Source organism: Hemicordylus capensis, chromosome 1 (genome assembly GCF_027244095.1).
Source record: "Hemicordylus capensis ecotype Gifberg chromosome 1, rHemCap1.1.pri, whole genome shotgun sequence".
In the NCBI taxonomy this organism is placed as follows: Eukaryota; Metazoa; Chordata; class Lepidosauria; order Squamata; family Cordylidae; genus Hemicordylus; species Hemicordylus capensis.
Window position 1 is genome coordinate 171,517,954 of NC_069657.1, and position 27,668 is coordinate 171,545,621.

At 44.4% G+C, this 27,668-nt stretch overlaps 1 protein-coding gene and 1 long non-coding RNA gene across 12 annotated transcripts in view; one reads left to right on the plus strand and one right to left on the minus strand.

Annotated features, from left to right (window-relative positions):
* Positions 1 to 4,215, plus strand: part of THSD7B (thrombospondin type 1 domain containing 7B) — a 690,438-nt gene extending 686,223 nt beyond the window's left edge. For all 10 annotated transcript variants that reach the window (XM_053254956.1, XM_053254972.1, XM_053254939.1 and 7 more), the window contains 2 exons: positions 1,982 to 2,069; positions 3,062 to 4,215. In XM_053254956.1, coding sequence (XP_053110931.1) covers positions 1,982 to 2,069; positions 3,062 to 3,143 — 170 coding nt within the window. In that variant the 3' untranslated portion in view covers positions 3,144 to 4,215. The remainder of the gene's footprint in view (positions 1 to 1,981; positions 2,070 to 3,061) is intronic.
* On the minus strand, positions 4,207 to 26,363 carry LOC128327047 (uncharacterized). Of its 2 annotated transcripts, none has more exons than XR_008308429.1 (5): positions 26,135 to 26,363; positions 25,066 to 25,153; positions 19,365 to 19,465; positions 17,797 to 17,874; positions 4,207 to 4,489 (listed from the first exon to the last, which is right to left on the minus strand). It is a non-coding gene; the product is annotated as an uncharacterized LOC128327047 (long non-coding RNA). The 2 variants fall into 2 exon arrangements; XR_008308428.1 differs by having other exon boundaries at positions 4,207 to 4,521.
* Positions 26,364 to 27,668: the final 1,305 nt, after the last annotated feature.

Here is a 27,668-nt window from a genome sequence, read left to right on the forward strand (position 1 = left end):
TCACGCTGTTACTGAGAAATTGATACCCTAGATGCAGGCAAAACCCAGTAAACAGAAGTGTGCTTCCTTCCACCAAACTGAGAAGAACGCAATATTCCAAATTCAGAAGTGTCCACCTTTTTTCCAGTCTGCTGTAACTGAATTCTGATTTTGACCTTTGTGAAGATTAGTGTGGAGAATGGGTTCTCCCCATAAAAAGAGGGATAGCCCATGCTTATGCATTTGTGTCTCAACACTGCAGAATACTGAGACACTAATGAATATTTATTTATTATACTTATATACCACTTGATATGTGCATCCCTAGGTGGTGTGCGTAGGTTAAAAATACAACTAGTATAAAACAGGATAAAATTATTTAAACAATTTTTAAATTAAAAAAACCAGACCATATAAAATTAATTAATTAAAAGTTTGAGAAAACAGGTGTGTCTTAAGCATTTTTTAAAAAACCCAGCCAGAGATAGATAAATTCTGATTTTGATAGGGAGTGCATCCCAGAGCCATTGAGCAGCCACAGAGGAGGACTGGTCCTGAGTAGCCACCAAATGAGTTGGTGGTAACCACAACAGGACCTCCAGATAATCCTATTAGGTCGGAGGGTTCATGACAAAGGAGGTGCTCTCTTACGTAAATACCTGGGACCCAAGCCATTAGGGGCTTTTATGGGTAATGTCACTTTGTATTTCGCTCAGGAACATATCAGTAGCCAGTGCAGTTCTTCAAAAATCAGTGTTATATGGTCTCTTTGGGTTATCTCAGAGATCAGTTTGGCCTCTGTGTTCTGCATCAATTGTAGTTTCTAGTCTACATACAAAGACAGACGCATGTAGAGTGCATTACAGTAGTCAAGCCAGGAGGTGACCAGCATATGTACCACTCTTTTAAGATCATTTTCTCCAGAAATGGGCATGGCTGACGTATCAGCCGATGCTTATAAAAAGTTATCCTGGCCACTGCTTCAGCCTTGGAAAGCAGAGAGAGTTTTGAATCCATGAGCACTCCCCAGCTGCATACTTGGTTTTTTGGGAGGAATGTAACTTGATCCAGAACAGGTAGATCAAAACCATCTCTTGGGTCCTGACCCCCTGCAGTCAGTGCCTCCATCTTCTTTGGATTCAATTTCAATTTGTTATTCCTCATCCAGCCCATTACCACCTCCATGCAGACATTTAGGGAATTAATGTGAATGATGAAGTTGATATGGAGAAATAGATTTGGGTATCTCAGCATATTGGCAATGCTCTGCACCAAACCTCCTGATGATATTTCCCAGCAGTTTCATGTAGATGTTAAAAAGCATTGGGGAGAATATGGAGCCTTTCAGGAATGGAACCACTGTAAAATAGTGTCACTGTACTATTGTGTACAATAGTAAAATTCTGTAAAATAGTGGATCTGTTGATCCACCCAATCACAGTTCACTCAGGAAACCTAGAAGGATACCATGGTCAATGGTATCGAAAGCCGCCAAGAGAAAGGATCAACAGAGTCGCACTCCCTCTGCCAATACCCAATTGGAGATCATCCATCAGGCTGACCAAGGCAGTCTCAATTCTGTAGCACACCCAAAAGCCAGTTTGAAATCCATCTAGACCAGGGATCCTCAGTGTTGGGCCCCCAGATGTTCTTGGACTTCAATTCCCATAATCTGCAGGCCCAGTGGCCTTTGGCTGGGGATTATGGGAGTTGAAGTCCAAGAACATCTGGGGGCCCAACATTGAAGATCCCTGATCTAGACAATCTGTTTCCTCCAAGACTGCCTGGAGCTGAGCATTCCCCACCCTCTCAATCACCTTGCCCAACCATGGAAGACTAGAGACAGATCTATAACTGGCTAACTCAGACGGATCCAGTGCATGTTTCTTCAAATACTTGCTTCTTTTCATACTAATAGTTATGTAAGCACTTGGGTAGATCTATAAAGATGCTTATCATTTAGTTCTTGTCTCATTTATTTCTTTTTCCTTATCTGTCCCAGATGGAAAACCTAAAATTTGGGTATATGCAGTATCAGCAGGCGGGTTTCTCATTATAATTTCCCTAATCTTTACATCATATCTTGTTTGGTAAGTATTGTGTGTGCTTTGCTTTCTTTGTTTTTTAAACTTTCCCCTCAGTTTAGATGCATGCACTTGGATGCAGGGCAGGTTTCCCTTCCCAAACTCCACTCTGAATCTTCAGTCAGAGTGGAGTTCTGCCACCCTTACCTCCGGTTCCGTGGCACCAGCATTACATCTGAATGCTGGCATTGCAGTTTCAATGCATTCACTCCAGCCTGTTTGGCTGTGCATGTTGGAAGCCCATACAGCTAGCTCCCCCACCTCTCTGCAGCCTTGCAGCTCTCCCAAATGCCCAAAAACAGATGGGAGAGGGGGGCGTGGAACCACGGGTTCATTGGGCCCATGGTTCCATGTTAGGAACATAGGAAACATAGGAACACAGGAAACTGCCATATACTGAGTCAGACCATTGGTCTATCTAGCTCAGTATTGTCTTCACAGACTGGCAGCGGCTTCTCCAAGGTTGCAGGCAGGAATCTCTCTCATCAGCCCTATCTTGTAGAAGCCAGGGAGGGAACTTGAAACCTTCTGCGGTAGCCTTCTCTTTATTTACTTATTTTTTTAATGAATTTTTTTTAAAAAGCTCTCTAGCTGCAGACTTGATTCTCCAACGTATATACATATCTCCTCTTTGGATTGCGCCCATAGTGTTGATCTTCTTCCTCAGTGACAGATGTCACTCAATAAAGGGTTAGACCAGACATTGTCACTTTAGTGTTCTTCAAGCATCATGCTTGCAGAATCGTCAGTTTTTGTATGTTTTGGCAGCATGAAAAGTTGGGAACATTGCTAAGAGTAACTGCAATTCAAAGTTTAGTTTGCTCATTCAGCCAAAGTTAAGCACTTTTAAGCCATATTGATTGCAGTGGTATACATTTTAGCAAGTGATTCACTTCTCCCATTGATATTAATAGGATGTCAGATTGGGTGGATCATGTCCAAAGTGTATATCAATTCAGATCTATAGTTTTCTAAAGAGATGTTTTATTTCCATTTAGCAAAAAGCCAAAACAGCAGCAACATGCTCCTCCACAACAAAAGTGTCTGACCTTAGCCTACGATGGAGACATTGACATGTAACATGGAAAGAAAATCCAAATGTAGACATCGACTGCCTTAACTGCTTTCCCTTTTGTAACGTTCACACTTCTTTTTTGTTTATTTGTTTGGGAGACTCTCACAACTTCTCTTAAAACTGGCAGATTACAAAGTTTGCAAACTTAATGATTTTGCCTTGGGGTTTACCTAAACATGGCATTAAAGGACCTTCTGTATCTGAAAACACTTTTCCTAAGAGGGACCTCAGCAATGCATTTCTTCCTGTTTGACAATGGGGAATACGGACAAGCAAGTAATTCTACAGACTTCAGCTGGTTTTTACCTTTAAAAGCATGACAATCCTGTGGAAATAAAAAGTGACATTTACTGTAAAGGACAACTTGGACACTGCATCATTATGCACTATATTAGTGCAATCTTCTTTATTCTTCACCTCTTTCAACAATGAGTTTTCTAATGTTTACATTTTGAGTTACATATTGGACTGTAAAGCTGGTTTCTGTATTTTTCCAAAATACATCAGAGGAATGTTGAGATGTCTGGAATCCCCTTGGTTTTCTAAGTTATTGTGTCTTAAAGTTGGGGAAACAATCTGATTTCCTTTCCTTCAGAGGAGCAGCAGCATAACAAGCATTATCAAAACCTTTCGAGCCAAGGTCCAGATTGCTTTCTAATGGTGTGGGATTTTTAAAACAAGATGGACACATGTTTCGATGACTTGAGGAGGTGATGAGAGTGCTTGAAGAGATATTTTAAATTGGTATTAAGCCATTTAGATACATTTTTAACCATTGAAAACTGTAATTCAGTTTGTTTAATATGAATTCTGCTTTTGTAATTTAAATTTTTTTATCAGAATATTTGTAAATTCTTTTTTTTAAAGTTTATTCTCTGACCTTATTTATTATACATCTAACACAGAAAAGCCCTGTTTGTAGAAGGTCTTGCTTTTTAAAAAAAGTTTCCAAGTCTACATTCTGAACATCTTGAAGAAGATAAATGTTTGTAATAGTATGTGTTGCAAGTAAGAAAGTGCCATCTTGTGGTATTGACATGTATTTATACGCAAATAAAATGCTAAAGAGTGTGGGAATGTTGCTCCAGATACATTGCAATTTCTGTCTATAAAAGACTTTCCTCATGGTCCAACACAATAAACATCTCATCACAGCCTAATCACACTATAATTATGAACCAAAAGGATGTGAGGATGATTCAAAATGGGTTCAGGAAGTAATTATTTATTACAACCACATTCAGTAAGTCCCAATGCATTTCAAGCTGAAGATGCTCTTCATTAGAAGTACATTATTCTGAATGAAAAGCTGCCTCTTGACGTTCCCAAAGGAGCTGTAAGCATTCCTTTCCTGTAGTAATGTGTAGGAACAATTAGAATCACCTAAAACATAAGCAGCAAGAAGAAAATAGTCTGGTGGCACTTATTAAATCAGTGAAAAATAGTTCGGCTGGTCAATTCAAATGCCATTTTGATGGCGGGGATTCCTGAAGATTGAGAGAGAGAGAGAGAGAGACGCACACCATCTTGTGTTTTCCTGTCTAGGAAACATATCTCAGCATTAGGCTGGCAGTAAGGTGGAGTTTGCCACTTTGCCACTCACTAGGGGAGCAACGGCAGCATTTGCATTGGGGCAAGGTGAGGCAGTCATCTCAGGCAGCAGCTACTAGGGCAGGGGCGTAGCTATAATTGGGTGAACGGGTTCAAAGAACCCGAGCCGTGCCTGATCAGGAGCCGCCATTCGCGGCCCTGACACACACCCCCCCCTGCGTCTGGCGTCAGACGCGGTGGGCGGTAATTTAGCTCCTGAGCGGGGGCTGCGCGGCCCCTTCAGGAGCTAAGACTGGTGCTGCGTTCACAACGCAGCCCAGAAGCGCCTCTTCCCTGCAGGGAAGAGCCGCTCGTGGGCTGCACTGTGAATGCAGCACCAGCCTTTGTCTAACTGTCGAAGGGGCCGCGCTCAAGGCTCCGTTCGGAAGCCAGACCACACCCTCCCCGTTTCTGACATCAGCGTGGCTATCCCCTGCATCTGACATCAGATGCAGGGGGCGGGGCTATCAGGGCATCCGCACATGGGCTGCCGGCGGGCTAGCTACGCCCCTGTACTAGGGGCAACAGCAGGGACTGCCAGAGCAACTTCTCAGGACTGATCTGACCCCTGCTAAACTTGGCAAGGAGGCACCTTTAACCGTGGTGATTTTCTTTATTTAGCAGGGGGAGAGTAACTGGCCCTATATGCCCCCAGCACAGTACCTCCAGTGACTGTTGCTGGTGTGTGTATCATGTTTCTTTTTAGATTGTGAGCCCTTTGGGGACAGGGATCCATCTTATTTATTTGTTATTTCTCTGTGTAAACCACTCTGAGCCATTTTTGGAAGGGCAGTATAGAAATCAAATTATTATTATTATTATTATTATTATTATTATTATTATTATTATTATTATTATTATTATTTGCAAGCTTTGCAAGGAACACCTTCTTACAACCCTTTCAAAACTTGCAAGAAGCATGAGGGGAGAAGTCTCAGGGCAACCTTTCCTCCTCCATGCCCCTTTCAGAGCTTGGAACAGTCAGCTTTGAAAGGCTGCTGGCCTCTACCAGTGTCTGGGGTCAGGCAGCAGCTCTTGGCACAGTACCTTGGGCCACCCATGAGCAGAGGCTATTGCTACTTGATACAAGTAGCTGAAGGGCCAATTCCACAGCTGCTCTACCTCTTGCTTTTATTCCCCCTTGAAGCCTTCAACCTCATGCAGTGGAGACTGCCCTGAAACAATGCAGGACAAAATTGGTCATAAACTAATTCCTAAAGATCGGGGGTGGGATTTCTTTTGCCCATAATAGACTTGTGGGAGGACTATAATCATTAAGCAAATTGACGTATCTATTGTTCAGGGAGAAAATAAAGATTGACCCATTTATGTTTAACACAAGCATGGTTAAATATTAACCGAGTTCTACAAGACTGACGTTAATTTCTCTAGTGCATAATTTTATACCCATATGTGAGTGAAAGGACAGATTATTTTAGAAGCAATTTCATTCTATTCCAAATGGCAAAGGCAGTCTATCATGTATTCAAAACCTGACCCCCTAGATACATTAAAGCCATTCCCCATCTGAATGAATTACGCTTCTGCTCACGGTGAACTATTTTTGTTTTGCACAGTTGGGGTTCCACCCTGATTACTCTGAAGGCAGGTGAAGCATGACTTTGACTCAACTCAGACTGAGTAAAGTTTGAAGTTGTTAGTCCTCTTTCAAAGGAAATGATCACCATGCACTCCTTTTAATTCCAAGGGTCCTCATTATGCCAGTAATCATCTTGTGCCTAACATTATGTTAGGCTGGACTCAATGTGCAGCAGTATGAGGTAGGAGAATGCTGAGACTGGACCATATCATTTCACACTTTGGGTGACCGGTACCACTTTTGAGCCAACAATTAAAAACAAAATAAACCCACCCTGAAAATAGAAAATTAGCATATCAAGAAGAAAGATTCTCACTGAGAACGTTGCCTGCTATTGGAACATAGGGAGCTGCCATATACTAAACCATTGGTCCATCTAGCTTAGTATTGTAGCAGCTTCTCTAAGGTTACAGGCAGGAGTGTCTCTCAGCCCTCTCTTGGGAGGGAACTTGGAACCTTCTGCATGCAAGCATGATGTTCTTCCCAAAGCGGCCCCATCTCCTAAGGAGAATATCTTACAATGCTCACACATGTAGTCTCCCATTCAAGTGCAAAGCAGGGCAGACCCTGCTTAGCAAAGTGGACAATTCATGCTTGCTACCACAAGACCAGCTCTTCTCCTATATGCTATGTTGCTTTAGGGGAGCATTCAAAAATGAAATCCTTCACCTATAGTCTCAAGTGCTGTGGTCCACTCTATCGTCTCATTGTGTTGCATATGGAGACCAAACCTTAGTCAAGCCAATATGTTATTTTCCCCACTCCCTGTCTTGCAGCCCCTTTAATGCTGACAGCCACTTTCTTCCTCTCTGAGATTACAGATATAAACATCAGTGAAGTTTAGGTATTATCCATTCTGATCACAGCTCTTGCTTAGCTTATCTAGTTATTTAATGCCTAGAGTTATATTTCAGTCAGATGTATTATACTCTCATTTAAGAATTTAAACAATCTCTATTTCTGGAGCCATGAATGTCCAAAGAAGAAATTGCTAAAAGCAAATTCTTCTACTCTGATAAATGCACATTTGTACCAGTTAACATACTCAATTGCAAAATAATGCAAAACTGACTCAGGTGGTGGGGGTGGCTAAAATGCATGGGATGACTATCCATTTGGGAAAGCTATTTGCACAAAATAGAAAACAAAAATCAATGTGGTTGCCCCCACCACCCCCAGTAAAAACAATAACTACCTTTAGGACAGTCCTACGATTTTTAATGAATATTTGAAATATTTTTAATTATTTTTCTCATAGAGTATAATGGAACCTATTGCTTCAGGGTTTGGGTGGTTGTTGGCACCCATGGGTGCTACACAATAAGGTATAATAGCCTGGTTCGAGTCCCATTATACCCTATGAGGAAAAAATAAAAATAAATTTTCGAAAATTCATAAAAAATCGTACGAGTGTTCGATTGCTTTGGGGTTTGGGTGACAGGTACCCCTGTGTGCCAGCTACCATCCTACCAATTTTTGGGTGTCTGAACCAGTCCGAACCAAACCAGGGGGTGGTTCGAACAAAGCCAAAACCTAACCACCCCCTCCTGGTTCGAACCTGGTTCGAATCCGAACCGAACCAGGCGAACCGGTTTTGTGCACATCCCTAACTGATCGCGCTTCAGTGTGAGCTTCTTGAACTTTAACCATTTTTTATAATCCAAACCGAAAGAAATTGGATGCCAGACAGGCTTCTGTCCATGGATTTCCAAAGGAGGAGTACAGCTTGACGAATCCCAACCCCCACCGCTCAACTTTAATCAAAGCTGTACCTTCCGGCACAGCACTTGAGATAAGGAGAAGACTCCGGGGGATGCAGTGGACAATCTCGATCCAAACCCTTTAATCCAGGGTGGTGGAAGGGGGTTATGAAGACTCAAAAAACCCCAAAATAACTCCTCCTCAGACTCCCCTGTCGGGAAGCATGCAGCCTCGTCAGCAGTCCAACCGGAGGTCGCCCAGCCACAATTATCCATACTTTGTTAACACCCTTCTAGATTCCTGACATTGTACATTTGGCTGCCTTTAAAGAGATACCTTGTAGTTTGGGAACTGCAACTGATTCAAAATACAACTGCACTGCTGACTGGCACCAGGTGTATGGAACTTCTCTCACCTGTCTTAAGAACATAAAAAGTGCCCTGCTGGATCAGACCAAAGGTCCATCTAGTCTACCTTTTCCCCACTCTGGCCAACCAGATGCCTCTGGGAAGCCCACAAATAGGAGATTATGCAAGTAGCTGTTTCATATTGCTGCTTCTCAACAATGTGTATCCAGATATGTACTGGATATGTACCAGCCATGAACCAGGTGGTAGTATAAAGCCATTATGACAAGCCTTTGCTTGACCCCTATGAATGTATCTAATCCCCTCTGAAAATTATCCAGGTTAATCACCATCATCACATCTTGTGGCAGTGAATTCTATCATTTAATGATTTGTGAAGCAGTTCCTTTTGTCGTGAATCTCTTGCCACTGAACTTTGATTGTTTGACAGGTCTTAATGTTATGGGAGAAGAAGACAGATCTCTGTCTTCTTTCTTTACAACATGCATAATTTTATTAACCATTATCATGTCTCCCCCTCAGTCACCCTTTTTTCTAAATGAAAAAGCCCCAAACGGTGTAGCCTTTCCTTGTAGGCAAGGCATTCTAGGCCACTGAGCATTATGGTTGCTCATTTCTCCACCTTTTTCAGGTCTACAATATCCTTTTTGGAATGTGGTACCCAGAACACGACACAGTACAGTATTGCAAGTGTGGTGACAGAATAGATGGTGTTTGCATAAGGCCTTTGCAGTATTTTCTAGTATATTTTCTAGGAATCATTTAGGAAATGACCCTTTCCTAGCATGGGAGTCACCTTTTTCACAGCTACTGCACACTGGGTCAATGTTTTCACCCATGCACTGGTGAAACTGCATGGGCCCTGAGTCTGTTTGCAGGCACAACTCAAAAATAATTTTGAAACCCCTAGATGGCTTCAAACTAGTGATGCCACCACATTTTATCTGAGCACAGCTTTGAGGTAAAATGTGGCACTTTTATAAGCCCTATTCATATGTTATGTTCAGCGCTCATACATCAAGTGTACAGGGTAAACAGGTACAGTTATTCACACATTATGTTGAACACATGTACAGCAGTACACGTTCTATCGGCACCATGCATTTGAGGGGCCCACATCTAGGTTCACTTGTTAAATGAATACAGGTACAGTCATTCACACAAAACCATGTATCTGTGTACAGATTTGTGTGCACTTATACAACATATAGCCCTGAATAGGGCTATAGTGTCCAATGTCCAACATGGAATGCTACAAGTTAGGGAGAGAGAAACCTCCCTCCAGTCTCCTGTTGTGATATCACAGCAGTGAGAAAGGGAAGAGGGAGAGCTTATAGGGGCGAGGTAGGTAGACAGGAGGGTGAGGGAGAGGAATTTGGGGTATTTATGGGATTATAGAAGGACAGTGACAGCATTGTGACAGTGACAGCATTGGATTGGAAGCTGCCAGTGACTGGGCCTGTGCATACGATCAAAGCTTTGATGTGAAGATACCTTGGAGATTCAGAGGGGTGTGTGCCTTGATTTGCCTATTTGGTTGCACACTCTGCTTTGATGCAACCCAGTTGGGGGAGTGGGGTTGTATTTATCCAAAAAGATTCCTTGGGCATTGACAACAATGACCACTGACTCATTTTTAAGGGCTACATGCAAGACATCAAAGGGAGAGGGAGGAAAGGCAGCCATCACAGAGGGCCCTCAGGATCCTCTCTGTATGGTTGTCCGTCTGTCTGTCCTCCCTCCCTCCCTCCCTCCCTCCTGCCCACAATTTACCGAATGAAAGTCTTCAAGAGGAACCAGGGAAGCAAATAACAGAAATCTGCCCACTGTTTTTGAAATGCTGCAGCCTGGAGAAGGGGAGGAGAGGGAGGAGGGCAACCATCCTTTAAAAAAAAAAACACAAGCAAAATCCCAAGCTTGAATGGGAAGACTTCACCCATCACTTCTGGAGACCAGTGGATCATATGGACCCCCTTCTCCCATATGAAGCTGCCCAGTTTTCATAATAGTTCTAGATCTTTCTTTGGTTCCCCACCCCACCTTTGGAGGGGAGGCCGGTAGTAACACGAGACAGGACCTTTTCAGTGGTGGCTCCCTTTCTTCAGAGTGCCCTTCCTAAGAGGCTTGCCTGGTATTGACCCTGATGCCTTTTTGATATCAAGTAAAGATATTTTTAATTTGCTCCAGATGTTTAGATGGGTCATTTTTTGAATTGTGTGTTAACTTGCGTGCTACTAGCTATGTTTCAAATCGGATTATGTCACTCTGCTATTGTAATATGTTTAATACGAAAACCTTTGTGAGGGATGAGACATGGAATATACATATTCAAAAGAATAATGATAACCATTATCTTGTACAGCCACTATGTGTTGTTAATCAGCCTTTGGTTTGTTCAGAGTAAATCAGTAGAAAGAGCTGCTTTTGAAAACATTGCTATAAAACTGTGTTTCTTCCAACTGAGGTGTGTGTGTGTGTGTGTGTGTGTGTGTGTGTGTGTGTGTGGAGAGAGAGAGAGAGAGAGAGAGAGAGAGAGAGAGAGAGAGATCCTCTCATATTTGTGAGAATCTCTTAAAGAACCCAATTTATAGTGGGCTGTCAAAATGTTTTCTTTAGTTCCTGTCACAGGAGTTCAAAGAACAAACTCACACCAAGTAGAGTCTACACATACATGGCTAATGCCTATTGGCAGGTGGCACAATGACAGCAGGGGCCAACATGTTCATCTGGCATTCTGAGTCTTTGTTCACTGAAGCCATTAAATGGCTTCCATTGATTTCAGCAGAGCTGACTAAGGGCTTGGTGACCTACTATTTATTGCTCAGTTGCAGCTTTTTGTCTTCAGAGTTCCTTGCAGCCATGTTAGCTAATCAATCCTCCAAACCCCTCTGCGTGGCTGGTAAGTAATACAACTTAAATAATTAAGTAATTTAGATTTGCTGTTTTCAACCCTTCTTTGTTTAAGGGGGTGGCTGACTCAGATAAGACAAGTGATGGATGAATTTCAGATGCTTAGGAAAGGGGGAAAGTGTAGGGTAAAATAGCAGATGCTGCTCTAAGTGCAGCTGCAAAGCACTGAGAAAACAGTGCCTGACATCCTAATGCTGAGGGTGTGCTCCAAGCACCAGCATGCATACAACACTATCTGCTCCCTCCACCCTTGTGGGAGTTCTTCTGCAAGAGTGTCATTATTTCGGTGCTCTCCTGGTGCTCCAGAAGTGCTGTGCTAGAGTGGAAATACATCTCTGGTCCTCAGGGACATGTTTCCACTCTAACAGAGCATTTCCAGAAAGAACTGCAAACTAAGTGTGCTTTTGTGCAATGATGTCTGCACTTGGAAAGCATGGGGACTCACTCTGAATGCACACTGGTGTTTGAGGCACACACACAGCATTAGTCTGGAAGTCAGTCAATGTTCATAGGGATGTGGAAATGGGCATTCTAGCAGGGCCAGCCCATGACATTTTGCTGCCTGATATACAGCACCAAATGGTATCCTTTGCCTCCCATGTATATGTGTGTGTGTGTGTGTGTGTGTGCGCGCGCGCGCGCGCTTTACTGGGAAGGGAAGAAGAAAAACAGCAGGGTACAATTTATAGGCCATCCGTGAGGGTTGCTGTACCCTGCTTCACAGTACGTCCTCCATCCTTGTGCATGGCCTTATGAACTGACCATGCACAGCAGAGTTTAGCCAGGATCATAGAGAACAGGGAAACTACTTCCAGTGTGACCATGTAACAGCAAATACAACCAACATGATTTTATGGGTGAACTCCCTTCTTGGTGATATGAATTCTTGCTGGATGAATCTGATGGTGCTACATGCTGATTTGTCATATTGGCGATGGTAGTTCCCCAAATCAGCCAGAGTGGACAGATGCTTAGACATTCAACTACCACCCCATTCCCATAACACACACCTGGAAGCAAGAAAGAGTGTGTGTGTGTGTATGGAAAGGGTACAGCAGCCACACATTTATGAGAAATAATGGAGAGAACTGACCAAAGCAGAGAAGATACTCACCAAACCAAATGTTTCCATTGTCAGGCAATCTGATCATATGCTTTACAGCAATAAATGAGATTTCCATTCAAACTAAGGCATTAACATGAGTGGTTTTCTGAGTATGCCCCTGCTAAGCACCTACTTCGTAGTTTCACAGCATCCAATGAGAATTGCATCAAATCTAAGGAGCTATATTAATAAATGTTCATGTACATAAGTACACATAAGCATATGAAACAAGCTTCTGTTAATTCAGAGCACTGGTCTGTCTAGCTCAGTACTGTCTACATTGACTGGCAGTGGCTCTCAAGAATTTCAGACAGGAGTCCTCCTCTCCCTCTCTGAAGACACTCAGGATTGAACCTGGGACCTTCCATATGCAAAGCAGGGGCTCTACCACTGAGCTCTGGTCCCTGCTCTACCAAGTAGCGTGATTGGCTGGTACTCCATTTGTTAAACAGCTAAAACTGATCATTGACCAATGCATCTGCAGTATCCTGTTTTACATTCTGAAAGACACTCCTTTTGTTAAACAACTGAGCATGATAAGCTGGACAATTTCATATTTTAAACTTGGTAATTACAGGCTTCAGTGACATCTCTAATCATCAGGGGACTATGCGTGAAGTGAATGACTATTACCACTGAGTGGCAACTTACTCCTGTGTGCACGTAACCATTGGATAAGATGGCAATCTGTAACATTTCATCAAGTGAGGGGAATTTTGTCACTCCTCTGCTTGCTCATTCTGATCAAGTGCGGATGTGTGGTAAAAGTATCATCACCACTCAACAGGATATAGACTGTTGACTCAACCAAAGTACTTTCCAGATGTTCAGGCCACTTCTGAATGTGATGGCAGGCTCCATACTTCATTGTACATACATTTGTTGGCACATCTGCATCAGTACTATGTGCATAGGGAATGTTGCAGACACATGAAGGAATGTGCATAGGGAGAGGACAAATTGTACCATCCTGATACCTCCCCATATGCATAGGAACAACCCAAACATTTAAAAGGGTTTAGGAGTGGTCACATACCACCACAATAAGTGTCGAATGGTCAATTGGATTTTATCTCAGATATTAAAGGAGATAGGGAGGAATGTCCTACAATGACATCTAGGTGACATCTAGTCAAGTCTTTGTGTGTGTCACATGATGATGCTGTATGTGTTGTATACACCAGTATGCAACACATACAGGTGAGCTTCCAGATGCAGTCAGCTAAGGAGTGATTCCGGAGGAAGAAGAGATCAGTGAAAATGATCCTGCCAATGCAGTGGGTCTTTGGATTACTAAATGGGGGAGAGTGTGGTAACACCAGGAGTGTGTTTGTTTTGCTGGCCCCCTTCCCTCTCTACAATCAAGTCTGACAGAACTCTGCTGCTTGCTCCTGCAGGTATAAAGGAAGGGTGTGGCAGCCAAGGCTGTACCTCGGTGCTGCCTTGGCACCTCACTAAGTATAATGCTAAGTGTGCACTTGGCATCACACTTTGACTGGCCCTGTTATTATCTCTGTGTGGAAGAACTTGAAGAAGCAGTGTAGGGAAGCCTATTACTACCTCTGGTACCTGGAGAAAGATACTACTTCCAGTGGAGAGGATACCCAAGAGGACTGGAAAGTGCAGCAAATCTCATTCAGCCCAAGACCTGTCAAAACAAAGTGGGCAACACCTGTGTGAAATTCAGCACAGTTCTTGGGGCTCATTTGATATTGTGTTTTTCAGGGTACTGTGATAACAGGACTTTAACTATGGTATTAGCCAGAAAAGCGTATAAATCAATAGGGATTGTACCAAATACTAATTATTCTGCACCAAAATAACAACCGTGCCAATTAAAAATTGCTCCATTTTTTACATCGGGGATTAGAAGAAGGGGGTCTGGAAACTGAACTCCTACCGTTGGACTGGTCTGTGGATTTGAACAATAGTCACCAAGAGCTAAATCTAAAGAGGCCTAAATTTGGCCTTAGAGTTAGCTTTGGCAGAAAATGGATGTTGTAATGAAGCAATACACGCCCCAGAAAAAGATAACTCTTGGAAAACTTGATAAAGAAAAGGCTAAGTTGTCATGGACTCTAGGGGATGTGCATGAAACCAGTTGGCCCAGTTTGGTTCGAGTCTGAACTGGACCCAGACCGGACCAGGCCAGTTAAGTTTTACCTCCCATCAAACCCAACCCCCCCAGTTCAGTTCAGAATGGGGAGGGGGGGTTCCAAATGTTTTTTTAAAAATGCAGGGTGGCATCCAAAATGGCCACCACCATGGAGAGAAGACCTGGAAAGGGCCAAAGAATGCCCAGAGTGATTTAGTGCATAAAGGAGGATGGCAGGGGGGAGGGGGAACCTCCATGGATCCTCCCCGGTGACCTCAGAGAAGCCCCCTGGAGGAGAGAAAGAAAAAAAAAGTAAACACTAGTGAACCCCCCCCACACTGAATGGTCGGGGGAGAGGTTCTCAGTCCAGAGTTGGACTGAACACGTAGTGGTTCGGTTTGATCCCGAAATGTTGAACTGAACCAGTTTGATGTCAAACTGGCTCGACTTTGAACCGGTTTGTGCATCCCTAATGCACGGCAATTACCTAAGGAAAAGAGGATATCATTTACAAAAGAGATGTCGATCATCTGGCATATTCAAATTATTAGAATTGGTTGGGAGTAATAATCAGAGACCTGAAGTGTAGCAAAGCTTTCTTATCGGGGTGTATTGGACAATTAATGGTCGAAATCTATAAAAACCTCCGGATGGATTGCAAATCGACTACCACAAAGGTGGATGTTTCTAGTGATGGGTTCTCAAGGAAAAAATTGCAGGCAGGTAAATTCAAGTGCAAGAAAGTTGTGAGTAGGAAGGTGAAGGATGATGGCAATGCAAAAAAGAGCAAAAATATTAAATATACAGACAAGAAAAGCAATTTTTAATATATAAGGAAGTGAATTTTAAAAACTTGTTTATTTGTTACAGGCAGATACTAATACAGGTGGCCAGAATTCTGCTCCGAAAACAAAAACGGTTAACATTGATAGCCGTGTGGTGAAACAACCCTTAAGGCATGACCCAAAGAAGTTCAGGAGATTGACAAGCAAGAGTTTGAGATCATTCCAGGAGAAATAGAACATTTAAGCTCCAAGCCACAAACAGAAATAGATCCTATTGTGTTGGGTCCCTCTTGTGAAGACAGCTGGAATTTGGTAACGGCTCATTATGAATTGGTTTTAATTAACTATCCAAAAACCAATGGATTACTCACACAAGTGGAACATAAAATTACATTTTTTTCATATCTTCAATACAGTTTTGCCTGGACACTTTTCTATAACTGATCTTAGATGAATAGAATATTTATATTATAATGGAACTAGTGCCCATGCAGTGAGTGAATACTTTCAGTGACTGGGTAAAAGCTAGATTCCTATATAGAAGAAAATTAGCATTGCTTGAAAATGATTTAGTTGTATCCAGAGGTTTTGAGAACTTGGCCCCTCCTTACCCAATATGTGGGGGCCTGGCCTTAAGGGCATCCCCAAAACAGTATTTGGAGGTGAGAGTTAGCAAATATCTAATTGATTTTGGGGAGCCTAGTCCTCCCCTACTTTCTGTTTCCCCTTCACTCCTGGATAAAGGGGCTCTGAATTTGGTCAATCCACACCATAAATTCTTCCAGCAGTTCTCAGCATTTCTGCCTTGTTTTTAGACCTGTGATGGTTTGATATGGTTCTGTTGAGGTTTAACATTGTTTAATGTTTGTTTTTAAATGTGTAGTTGTTTGATATAGTTATTTAACTAATCAATAAATATTCTATTCTATTCTATTCTATTCTATTCTATTCTGATGATAAAAAAATAGCATTAGTAGGAACCAAGGTGACATCTAGTCAAATCTTTGTGGGTAACGCATGATGCTCCTTCAACACATACAGGTGAGCTTCCAGATACAGTCAACTAAGGAGTGCTTCTAGAGGAAGGAGGCTAGAGAAAATGGCTCCTCCTGCCAATGCAGTTGGTTTGGGGGTTATTAAATGCTGTGAAAGTGTTTTGCATGCAGCTTCTCTGCACCATTAGTGAGGATGTCAGTCAAAGTCTCTTGAGTTCAGCAAAGCAGCTGACACTAGAGGTGTGTGAATCGGTTCAAGCTCTAACCAGGTTCAATTGAACCAGACCAGTTCAAACGGTTCAAGCTTGAATTGGACCGTCCCTCCAAAAGGGGGGCTGGTCCGAGTTTGAGTCAAAACGGGCCTGGTTCAGCCTGGTTCAGCCTGGTTTGCCCAGTTCTAGTGCTTGCAAAGCGAAATCCAAGAAGGATTCCCCTTTACAAGCATCAGGGGAACCATACAAGGTTGAAAAAGGGCAGGTGGGGGGCAGCGGTAGGCTACGTTTCATGCCACGGCTGCCAGATACAGTCGCTTGCCAACCGTGAGGGTTCCGTTCCTGGAACAGAACCCTCATAGTTGGCGAATTCTCAGTAAGCAAGACATTGAGAGTAATGGGAAGTAGGAGTTAGGGGGATCGTGATCAGGAAGGTACCTTAAAATGAAGAAAAAAATCAAACAAATCCCCGCTGACCCCCAGAAATGACCCCCTGACCCCTGGAAATGGCCCCCTGACCCCCAGAATGACCCCTTGACCCCAGAAATCCCCCCCAAAACTGCTCAAATGTTTGGAAAAAGGCACCAAACCACAAATACTTGGGTCACAGTTGGCAAGGATGGTGACAGTTTCCCAAATGCAGATACTCAAATCCGTGATTGGGAAACCCGCAATAGGTGAGGGATGCCTGTACAGTCTGCTACAGTGCCACAGCTCCTCAGTGGTGGTGGGGCGGCAGCTCTCCTAGGCCCCACCCCACCCCACATCAGTGGGGGCCAGCAGACCCCCTGTGGCTGCCAGCAGCACCTCCTGAGGCCTCGGAGGCAGTAAGTCTGCCATTTTAAAAAACCACCTAACTGGCCCAGGGGGTTCGGCTTGATTTTGAGGCAAACTGTGCCTGGCCCAGCTCAAGGGCGAGCCCTTGAACCAGACCAGCTCAATGGTGTACTGGCTCGAGGTTGAGCCAGTTTGCACATCCCTAGAACATGAGCAAGCAGTATGATGCAACTGCTAAAAAGCAAGTGCAACCTTGGGCTGCGTTAACAGAGGCATAGAATCCAGAGCACAAGAAATAATCATTAGAGCACTCCATCCTGCTCTAATCAGATCCCACTTCAAATGCCATGAACAGTTCTGGTCACCACATTTTTAAAAGGGCATTGATAAACAGGAATGGGTTTGGAGAACAGCAACAGTGATGGTGAGGAGTCAGGAAACTAGTTCTTATGAGAAATGGTAAGGGGCTGGGTATGTTTAACCTGGAGAAGAGAAAACTGAGTGGAAATATGATACCCACCTTTCAATGCTGAGGGGCTGGAACTGAAGTAGATTTTTTCTCTAATGTTCCTGGGAGCTGTATCCTAGAAGCAATGGGCTGAAATTTCAAAGAAGCAGATTGAGGCTAGACATTAGAGGAAATTCCCTAACTCTACGAGCTGTTTGACACTGGTTGTGGCTCTCCATCAAGGAGGTTTTCAAATAGAGGCTGGGTGGCCATCTGTAAGAAAGCTGTAGCAGCGTCATTCACTGAGCTTGTACTAGAAGACAAGTTCCCTTCCTTCTAGCATTCTATGAAGCAACATCATGAAGTGTGGGGAATCTAGCCAGACAGGAGAAGCCCTACAGACAGCCCTTTGCCAAAGACCCCCTCAAAACTGGAGTCAGTCCCGACTACTGGTTATATGCCAGGGTCCACACATCTAGGCTTCAGATTATATTGCAGCTGTGTAATCCCGAGACATAGCAATGTTTGGTGTGAAACTGGCACAAGCACATCCTAGTTTTTCTGTTACTCCTCGGAATCCAGAAGATGTACAGCTAGGAGATCCCACCCCCTTTTCCCACTAAGCCCTACCAGGCTTAGAACTGAAGTTCAAGAACGAAGGGTGCTGATCCCCAATGTTGTACTGACTCAATAATGCTTCCCCCCCCCATAATGCTGGCCCTGCCTTAGTATAGGTCACCATCTCCAGAGCTCTTGACAATCCCCCTAGCTCCAAAGCTCTTGATATCAAATACAAGCATGACTACTGAGCTGTAAGAGCCTGGATTCGATATGCTCCCTCAGAAGGTGACAGGCTGACCCTGACTGCAAATTTAAAATCACTGAAGGGAGGCAAAAGTTTTCATTTTGTTTCCTGTTTGAAAGGAGTTCTCAGAAATCAATTCCTCTCCGAGATCCCTGTATACAAAAAGAATATTGAGAAAGGCCTAACTTCTCTTAACCTTCCACATGCCCCACCATTCATCTCTCTCAGAACCGGCAGCAGTGTGCAGACTGTCATGTCTTGTTGGACAAATCTCAGTCTCCGCACCCTGCTTTGTGATGCAGAAAGGGATGGGAACACCACATCTGCACACAATGCAGCACTTTCGAATTTCAAAGCTTCAAAACCCACCTTTTCATTTGCCATATAGGAAGTTCAGAATGGCTGTGGCAGATTTCTTCAATTCATTCTTTCCCTTTCCTCCCTACATTCCAAAAGGTTTTGTGTGTACTCTGATGCAATAACACCCACATGAAATATCAGGATTAAGGCAACTTATCTGTATGGGTCTCTGTGTTTGAGCCATGACTTCATTGCAGCAAACAACTCATTATCCATGCATTTTTAAAACAGAGATTTGCAATGCAGGGCTGGGCATTTCATCTCATCCCATCTTAATCAGCAGATTGTCAGCAAACCATGTAGCCCAAATTTAGTGATATACAGTATATATTCATTCATTCATTCATTCATTCATTCATTCTCTCTCTCTCTCTTACACACACACACACACACGTCTTTCTTGAGCTTATTACTGAAACAGGTCTCCTGTTTTACCAGGCTTGCACTATGTTGTCAGCAATCTACATTTACTTACATAATTAAAGGGGGGAAAGATAGACTTTGGTCCTTCATCTGTGTCCATCAGCTACTTAAGACTATTCAGCTGTATTCAGCAATACCTTTCCCCCGCTAGTTCTGCAAAGAAACAAGATCTGTATAAATCGTAGGGATGTGCTGAAATATGATTCAGCTGTTCAAATAGCAGGAACCTCCCTTTAAACCCAAGGGGTTACACAGCCCCTTTAAAGCAGAGGAGAGCAGGTCTGTACCTGCTCCACTGGCTGCCATTGTGGCCATCCTGGCACTCTCCCCAGCTAGGCCATCTCCCAGATGCCCCTGCATGGTGCTGGCATGCACATGGCCTCTGTGCTCACATGGTGGCCACCTCCCATGTGCGGAGGCCATGTGCATACCAATGCTGCGCAGGGACAGCTGGGAGACAGCATAGCCTGGGGGAGTGCCAGGATGGCCTCAATGGCAGCCAGTGGAGGAGGAGCAGGTATGGACCTGCCCTTCTCTGCTTAAAGGCACTGTGTAACCCCTCAATTTTAAAGGGAGGTGCCCATGATTCGGACAGCTGAATCATATTTTGGCACATCCCTAATAAACAGTTGCATAAAAATAAAAAATGTTCATGATTTTAAAGGGGTAGTATGTACTTTAAACCTGTAAGTACCATTCTTTATTCCAATCTGAGTGCTTTGCAGAAATGCAGAGGGATTGCTTCCTCATTCATTCATTCATTCATTCATTCATCGCATTTATATACCGCCTAAACTTTCGTCTCTGGGCGGTCATTAGACTGGGTCCTTAGTCATTTAGGAATTTGTAGTGATAGCTTTTAAAGGCAACCTCCTAGAATCTTTAATGCGACCCCTCTGCAATGATTTTAGAGGGAAGTAAGGAAGGAAATATCAAATTTAAGAGGCTGCAGTACCCTAGTTTTCAACTGAGGATAATGCAAGAGCTGCCCCTTCAAATTTCCCTGTGGCTTCTTTTTTACAGAAAAGAGAGGAGTGGGATTAGGGATACTATAGAGTCTCCAGTAAGGCTACAAGAGTCAACACTTTGAAACTGATGGGAGTGATCTTTCTGCAATTATATTTGGAGGAAGTGCTGCAAATAAATGAAACGTTGTTAGCTTATGCAGAGTAAGAGCAGGAAGCATTTTATACAATCTGAATTGACTTCATGACATCATCAGATAGCCAAGTCTGATTAGCTATGTGAAAACATTATGATGTCACTGTACTCGCTCACAACATGTTCTCTGGTTGTCTGAAGTCATACAGTCATCCCTTGCCAACCATGAGTTCTGGCAAAACCTTGCCGTTGGCAAACTTGTGGTTGGCGAGCAATTTGAATAAATGGGGATCAAGGGGTTAGGGGAACTGTGGTCACAAAAAGACCAAAAAATCAAAGAGAAAATACAAAAAGAATGCCAAAAATAATCCATAATCCCTTAAAATCACCAAGAATAAGCAAGAGGAGTGAGCAAATTTAACCTCTTGAAAATTTTGAACCCCGCAAGATCACTCGAAGGCACTTTTGAACCCCCCCCCCCAAATCACTCAAAATTACTTTAAATCATGAGGAAGTGGCAGGGTCAGCAAGAGGAATGAGTGGATTGAACCTCTGAACCCCCCAAAATTGTGGACCCCCCAATTCACTAAATAATCTTGCCAAATCCCGGATATGTGGGTTGCGGTTGCTGAGACTGGTCACAATTTCCCAGTCGTGGATACTCAAAACCGTGATAGGGAAAACCGCCATTGGCAAGGGATGACTGTAGTTCCTTCCTGGTAACAAGTGAATACTGTTTTGTTTGGGTTTAAAATTGTGCTTTTCAGAGGGAACATTGAAAAGATCCGGAAACAAAATACAGCAAATAGCTTCAAACAGCAAAGGGTTTGGGAGAGGAACATTTAAGGTTCTCTAAAAGTCTCCCCCCCCCTTTATGTTAGATTTCAGCATAGCTCCCCAACTCCCAGCAAAATCAGTACTCTTTAACCTTTCTATCACAGAGAGAAGGGACTTGGTCCCCACTCCACTTTCTGCTCCCATTCTCCCTCCTCTCTTCAAAAGTGAATGGACAGGAGGGGCGTAGCTCCAATCCCCCTGTGTTCCAGTTCTATACTCAGTAGCTGGTTTGGTAAATGGGATATGCCATAGGCAGGCATCTGCTGTAATCTGCTGAGCTTCTCAGGGCACTACTTGCAGAGATGTTTTTTCTAAAAGGTTTAAATTGCTTTGCATAGTTTTGCATTGAATGTCTTTAAGTGTCTGGGAAATTGGGGGTGGCATAGAGATAATAAGATATAAGCAGTCTAAATTGCAAAGGATCCGACTAAAAGAGCCTCCCATCCCCCAGAAGTATGATTCTTTCCAGCATTCTATTCTAAACTTTGCATCACATTCCCTACTGAAATTCTGTACCTTTTATCTTTCATGGAAAAAAGCATTATTTGACTGTCTCTAAATGAAAATCTAGTGCCATCTAGTGCACTACTATGGAAACGCCATGAAACCCTTTAACAGAAACAGTTATATTTGTCTTTTTGACAGTATATCCATTTAACATCATGCATGCACCCAATATTCTGTATCTTTATCCTGCTCAGTGTGTAAGAACATGGAAAACCAGCTGGATGGGTCTGCCACATTGCCTCCCCCGCTAATCTAGGACCTAATTTTTGGAGGGGAGGAAGTGGGGTGCATTTTTGATGTTTCCCTCCCCAACCCAGGATGCCAAATCCATTCTGCCTGCCTCCCTCAAATTCCAAACCAAGCCAGGATTTGTTTTCAGGGGCATGGAAGCAAGTGAGGTCATGGGAAGGCAGGAGGACTGAAGCAAAGGAGGCAGGAGGAACTGGGGCCATCTTACTGGCTGGAACCCAATAGCATCCTCCCTTGGTCCTCCTGCAACAGGGATGTGTGAAGCCATCTTTGTGATTTCTGTGGGAAGTTCTGCCTTGGTGAAACTAAGAGACTGTTCTCACGAGCAGCCAAGCCTGGGCATGGCTTGATCCATGAGAACTGCTGGGATCTGCATGGATCTCGGCAGTGCTGTGTCGCTACACCCAGCACCAAGCGCAACTCGTACCCTAACCCTTAACCTTGGTGCCAGGATTGTGTGTCACAGAGATGGGTGCCTAGAGCACCCGTTTCCTGGGGAATCCCCCCAGTGCAATCCCCCAATGCACTGCACTCAGTGCATGGTGCACTGGGGGATTCACAGAGGCGGGGACAACCACTCCCAGCCTCCATTTACCAGTCCTGCCAGGAGTAGTGCAGAGAGTAATCTGCGCCGCTCCTGCCAGTGCTGGTCATGTGAGCATGAGACTCGCGGGCTGCCCAGGCTCCTCGGAGTAGTCGTCCGGGGGAAGGTAGGTTGAACCCTGCCTTCCCTGCCGCCCACCCGGCCACTTAGGTGGTCGTGTGAACAGACCCCTAGGGGTTCATGGCAGTAGACCTGTGTGTCAGGCTTGTGTGTGTTCACAGCTGAACCATTACAAATGGAGGGTTGGGCAGGGACGGGCGGGAAAAGGGAGTGGGGCATTTTCTCTGCCTTTCCTGTCTGCTTTCTCCACCCTGCTTTTCTCCCAGCAGGGATTCAGAACTAGAAGGAAGCCCTGCTGGGAGAAAAATTGCTTGGATAAAAAGCAGTTGGGTGAGAGAGGAGTGGGCAAGGGAAGGCCCCTTTCCCTTAGTGTTTTAAATATTTGCCATTGTCCACCCGCCTTCAAGCACACACTCCTCTTGCATTGTAGAGATGTGATGAGTGACCTAGGCTCTGTCAGCCTGAGCATATCCTGCATTGTTCTCCCCAGAGAGACAAAAGGACTTGCCTTAACTGCCTGTGATTTTGACTGAAAGACACCAAAACTGGGTTTAATAAGAGGAGAGCAAGCCATGTACTGCTCCCCCCCCCCGCCCACAACCTTAGTGGTTTGTTTACTCGCTTGCTATTGTGCAGGGTCCTGGGTTGTTTCTCATCATGTTCCCGTGAAACCTGCCAAACACTTTGTTTTGTTCAACAGACCAGACCATTGTGCTTCTTTTCCTCTTGTACAAAACAGGCCTAGTGGGAAAGAAGTAGCTGCTGTGTGTAACTTTTGTCATTTCACAGATCTATAAGAACTGTTTGGAAACCAATTGCTATATTTGGGGCATATGAAGGCGCCTTACAATGAACCAGCCCATTCGTCCATTGAGCTCAGTGTGGCCAGGGCCCCAGCTTTGAAGCAATCCTAACTGGCGATACCAGAGGTCCGCCCTGGCCCCTTCTGCTTCGAAAACATGAACTCCACCATGGAGCTACGGCCCTTCATACAGCTGCCAATACCTGATTTTTCACTCATGAAAATAAAAGCCATGGCTATGCCTTGCAATCCAACTTGCCAGAGCTGGCAGACTCTGAGCTGCCAGCAGAATAATTAGTAGGTGCCACTGGGGAGCTGTCTAAATGTCCCTTTCTCTGGGCTGAGCTGAGAGGAGCAGGCAGGAGCCGGAGGTCAAGACGTGGGTCAGGTGTAGACCAATGTGATATGGGGCAACTTTACAGACCACTTTGGAGCTTCTTTGGTTGCTTTGGCCCCACTTTGCTTCCAGCCAACCCTTTGGGAGCTCAGAGCAAAGCTTTGACCTCCCTTGCCCCCCATCTCACTCCCCCACCCCTCAAACTATATACCGGGGGGGGGAGGGGCGAGGAAAGAAGGCTCTAGTCTTTCTCTTCACTCCCTGCTGTGAAAGGAAGCAGCTGTGTACCACGGCTTGACTTCTAAAAGGACACTTTTTTTTAACCTTTCCCCATGGAATCCCAGGAAATGGCATGGGTGGTCCTGGGATTTGTAGTTTTTTGTACTACTCTTTTTTGCAGCAATGGCCATAGCCTCAGAAAGACTTCACACCTCAGGAGCACTCACGCCATTTCAGGATTCCATGGGAAAAGGTTAAAAAAAAACACCCAACCCTATGTATTTTAAAGCCAAGCTGTGGAACGAGCTGCTTGCTCTTGCAGCAGGGAGTGAAGTCTCCTCCTCACCTCTGTTGGTCCTGTTAAGTAGTTTGAGGTGTGAGAGAGTAAGGGGTGGGCCAAAGCAAAGCTTTGAGGTATGAAGCCTCAAACCATGGCCTGGTGTGCTTTTCTTTGACATCATTTTAACTCCTTCCATGCCCCCCGCCCCCACCACTTTGGGCTGAAGGGGACTGAAGCAGGTTGAAGAGGGTCAAAGCAGGCCAAATCCAAATAGACCCCCAAAGCTTCACACTGTCCTAGTCAAGAGCCAGAATTGTGAGGCAACTCTTCCAGAGACAAATTTTCCTATCCAAACAGGAAGTCCTTTTTAGCTCTCTCTGCTTGGAGCTTTCCCAGACAGTAGGCTTTACCACCGGTTACTGCGAGGTTTTACTGCGAGTTCGAATTTGCCCCCCCAAAATGACCCCCAAAGTGGAATTTTTTACCCTGGACATAAATTGGGCTACAATCTAACACATGATGAAAACCCTGAAGTGTGTGTGTGAAGTGCCCCCTGATAGCTCACAGGGACTTGGAGTTAAATTTGGCAGATAGAATGCAGATAGATCGCATTCCGAAGGAGATGTGAACTAAAAGCCGGGCGCGAAAAACTTCCTGGGCTCTCCCAATTGACAGACTCAGTGGGTGGGGCCACTGCACAGCCTGAGAATCCTTTGTTGCCCAGAATATGTTCCAATCTGAAATATTGGTAACTCACCCACATGGGGCAGCCTCCCACACAGCCAAGGATCCTCTTTCTATCACTAGTGGATTCTGATAGTTTTGGTTTTGGTTTTCTGATAGCACTAAAAAAAGAGAGAGAGAGAAGCATCACTGAAAGAAGAGCTACATGCAGAAAATGAAGGAATCATATTGAACATTAGCAGAACAAAAAGTAGGATTCCAGGACATCCAGCAGAAACACTTCCTGCTTGAGGGAGGGCATTCATGCATTTTATAACCAACCTATGCTTCTGCTGAAAATAAATAGGCTGCAATCTACAGGGTCTTCAGTTGATTCTCAGTCTATCTTGTGATGTATCTCCTCCAATGTGGTTCTTCTTTCAGTGATGTAGCTGCTATATGAGTGTCTTCACAAGGGCTCCTTGAAGCAATTACTTGCCTCTTAGCTAAAGTGGGTGTTCTGATGGCTGCTCGTGGATGGTTATGCTTTATGCATTGTAAGCCATTTTGTATAAGAAACAAGGGATAAAATTTGTGAAATAAATTAGGGAATAAATAGAGGACAGCTGAGGTCAAAGTTGGTTGGTTATAAAATACATGGATCCTTCTCTTTGTCTGTAGCCATGGATAAATCTTAAAAATAGCAGAGTCTTTTTCATATTTCTTTAGGCTCTTGCTTCTGGCTTATATTGTCCGCTTCCAGAAGCAAAACCAGCCTTACCCTGGTTTGAGTGTGTTACTGGTAACTGCCTGACCCTAGAAGTGACTAATGGCCTTTTTTGGCTACCATTCCAGCAGAACTCCCAAGCAGCTCAAATCTGCATATGCTCCTTTCCACCTCTGGAGAACTTCTGAGTCCTCATGTCACAGGGCTGTAGCCAGGCATTGCCCACAAGTGAGTGGGTGCAGACACAGACTTCACAAGCTGCTAGTGGCATATACAAAAACAAATCACTGCAAATTGGCAGGGATCAGGATTATTGCCGCCGCTGCCGCAGCAACACCACCACAGAGACCTACGGCACTTTAACCCACAGAAGACATTTGCTCGTCTTTAAGGTACCTGGGGAGGTGGTTTCACTCTAACAGATTAAAAAGGATACCTGGGATCCATCATGATGATGATATACACAAATAATGGACTCCTACAAAAACTAGCATTCCAGGATAGTAAAACAACCAGAAATAAAAAGACATCACATTTGGTCAGAACGAAGAAAGCAGGACTGGACAACTAATAATAACCGTTTGCTTGTTAGCATCCTTTGCTCATTTGCAAAATGAGAATCTCTTGCTGGCCTTGTGTCCCCTCTAACTTAGATGAAGGGAAGTTAGTAAGTACGGTATGGTGGAGAGTAGAGTGCTGGGCTAGGAGAGAGACAATGAAGCCTGGGCTAGGGTGGAGACACTCTAGCCCAATGCTCCACTCCTCCTCCACACTTCCTTCCACTCCCTTTTCCTCTGGCTTTTGAAAATGCCAGGAATGAGAGTAGTGGGAGGAGGAGAACAACAACAACACAACAACAATAACAACAGTGGTTGCACTAGCACCCACAACAGGAAAGTGTGGAACCACAGAAGAAAGAAGAGACCTGCTGGGGAGGGAGAGGAAAGAGAAGTGCTGGGAATTTGGGGTGGGGGCTGAGATGAGGGAAAGGGCAGTGCCAATGGGAATGAAAGGCCCGGATGGGGATGGAAAGCCAGGGAAATGGCTTCTTACTGTGCCACCTCAGGCACTGGGCACATGGGCTTGGGTCAGCCCTGGCAGGAATGAATGAAGAGAAGCAAGAGTTTTTGGAATTCACTTGCTGAGCTTCACCTACATAACTGAACTCTGGAACTAAGGTCAAGGCCCTAAATTGCAAATGAAAACTGGAGACATGGAAGTGATACAGATGAAACTGGGTTGCACTCCTCAAATTAGCCCAGCTGTTTCTGAATAGGGTGAAGTAAAACACCACGAGCCCCTTCTCACGATCGCGTGAGAGGCTTGAGGGTGGGTGGCAGGAAAGGCAGCAGTAGCTCGCCTTCCCCGCAGATGATCCGGGAGGGGGGTCTGAGTGTGCAGATCGCACACCCAGGTAGTCCGCTGCTACCATGGGCAGGGCGAAGGTGTGGGGTCAGGACATGTCATCCCAGTCCCCAGAAATCCCACATTGCACCTCACAGGTGCACAGAGCATTGTGGGGATCTCCTCAGCAACGGGTAGGTGAAGGTCAGTGCTTCAGCACTGGCTGGAAAGCAGCCAGCACTGACACATGGTCAGGTAAATGGGGTTAAGCGAGCGATGGCTCCTGTAATCTTGTTTAAGAGCCCGGCTTCTTAGTTGGGTTCAGCGTTGAGGTGCCACAGGGACCCAGTGGGCTCCCGGTAGTTCCCACGGGCAGCCAGGCCCAGCCTTGGCTGTTCATGAGAACAGTTTCCATGACTGCACTCATGACAAGAGCACTCAGCATAATAAATCCTCATATTAAATATTGAGAACGGAGATCTATCGATTTGCTGAGAGGTGTCATTTTGCTTTTGCTTTTTCCAAGTAGTGGGAACGATACTAATTATCTGAGGAGTGTTTTGTGACAATCTTAGTACAGGTGGTGCAAGTGTTCATCAGAACCTGAGCTAGGTTGATCCTTGGGG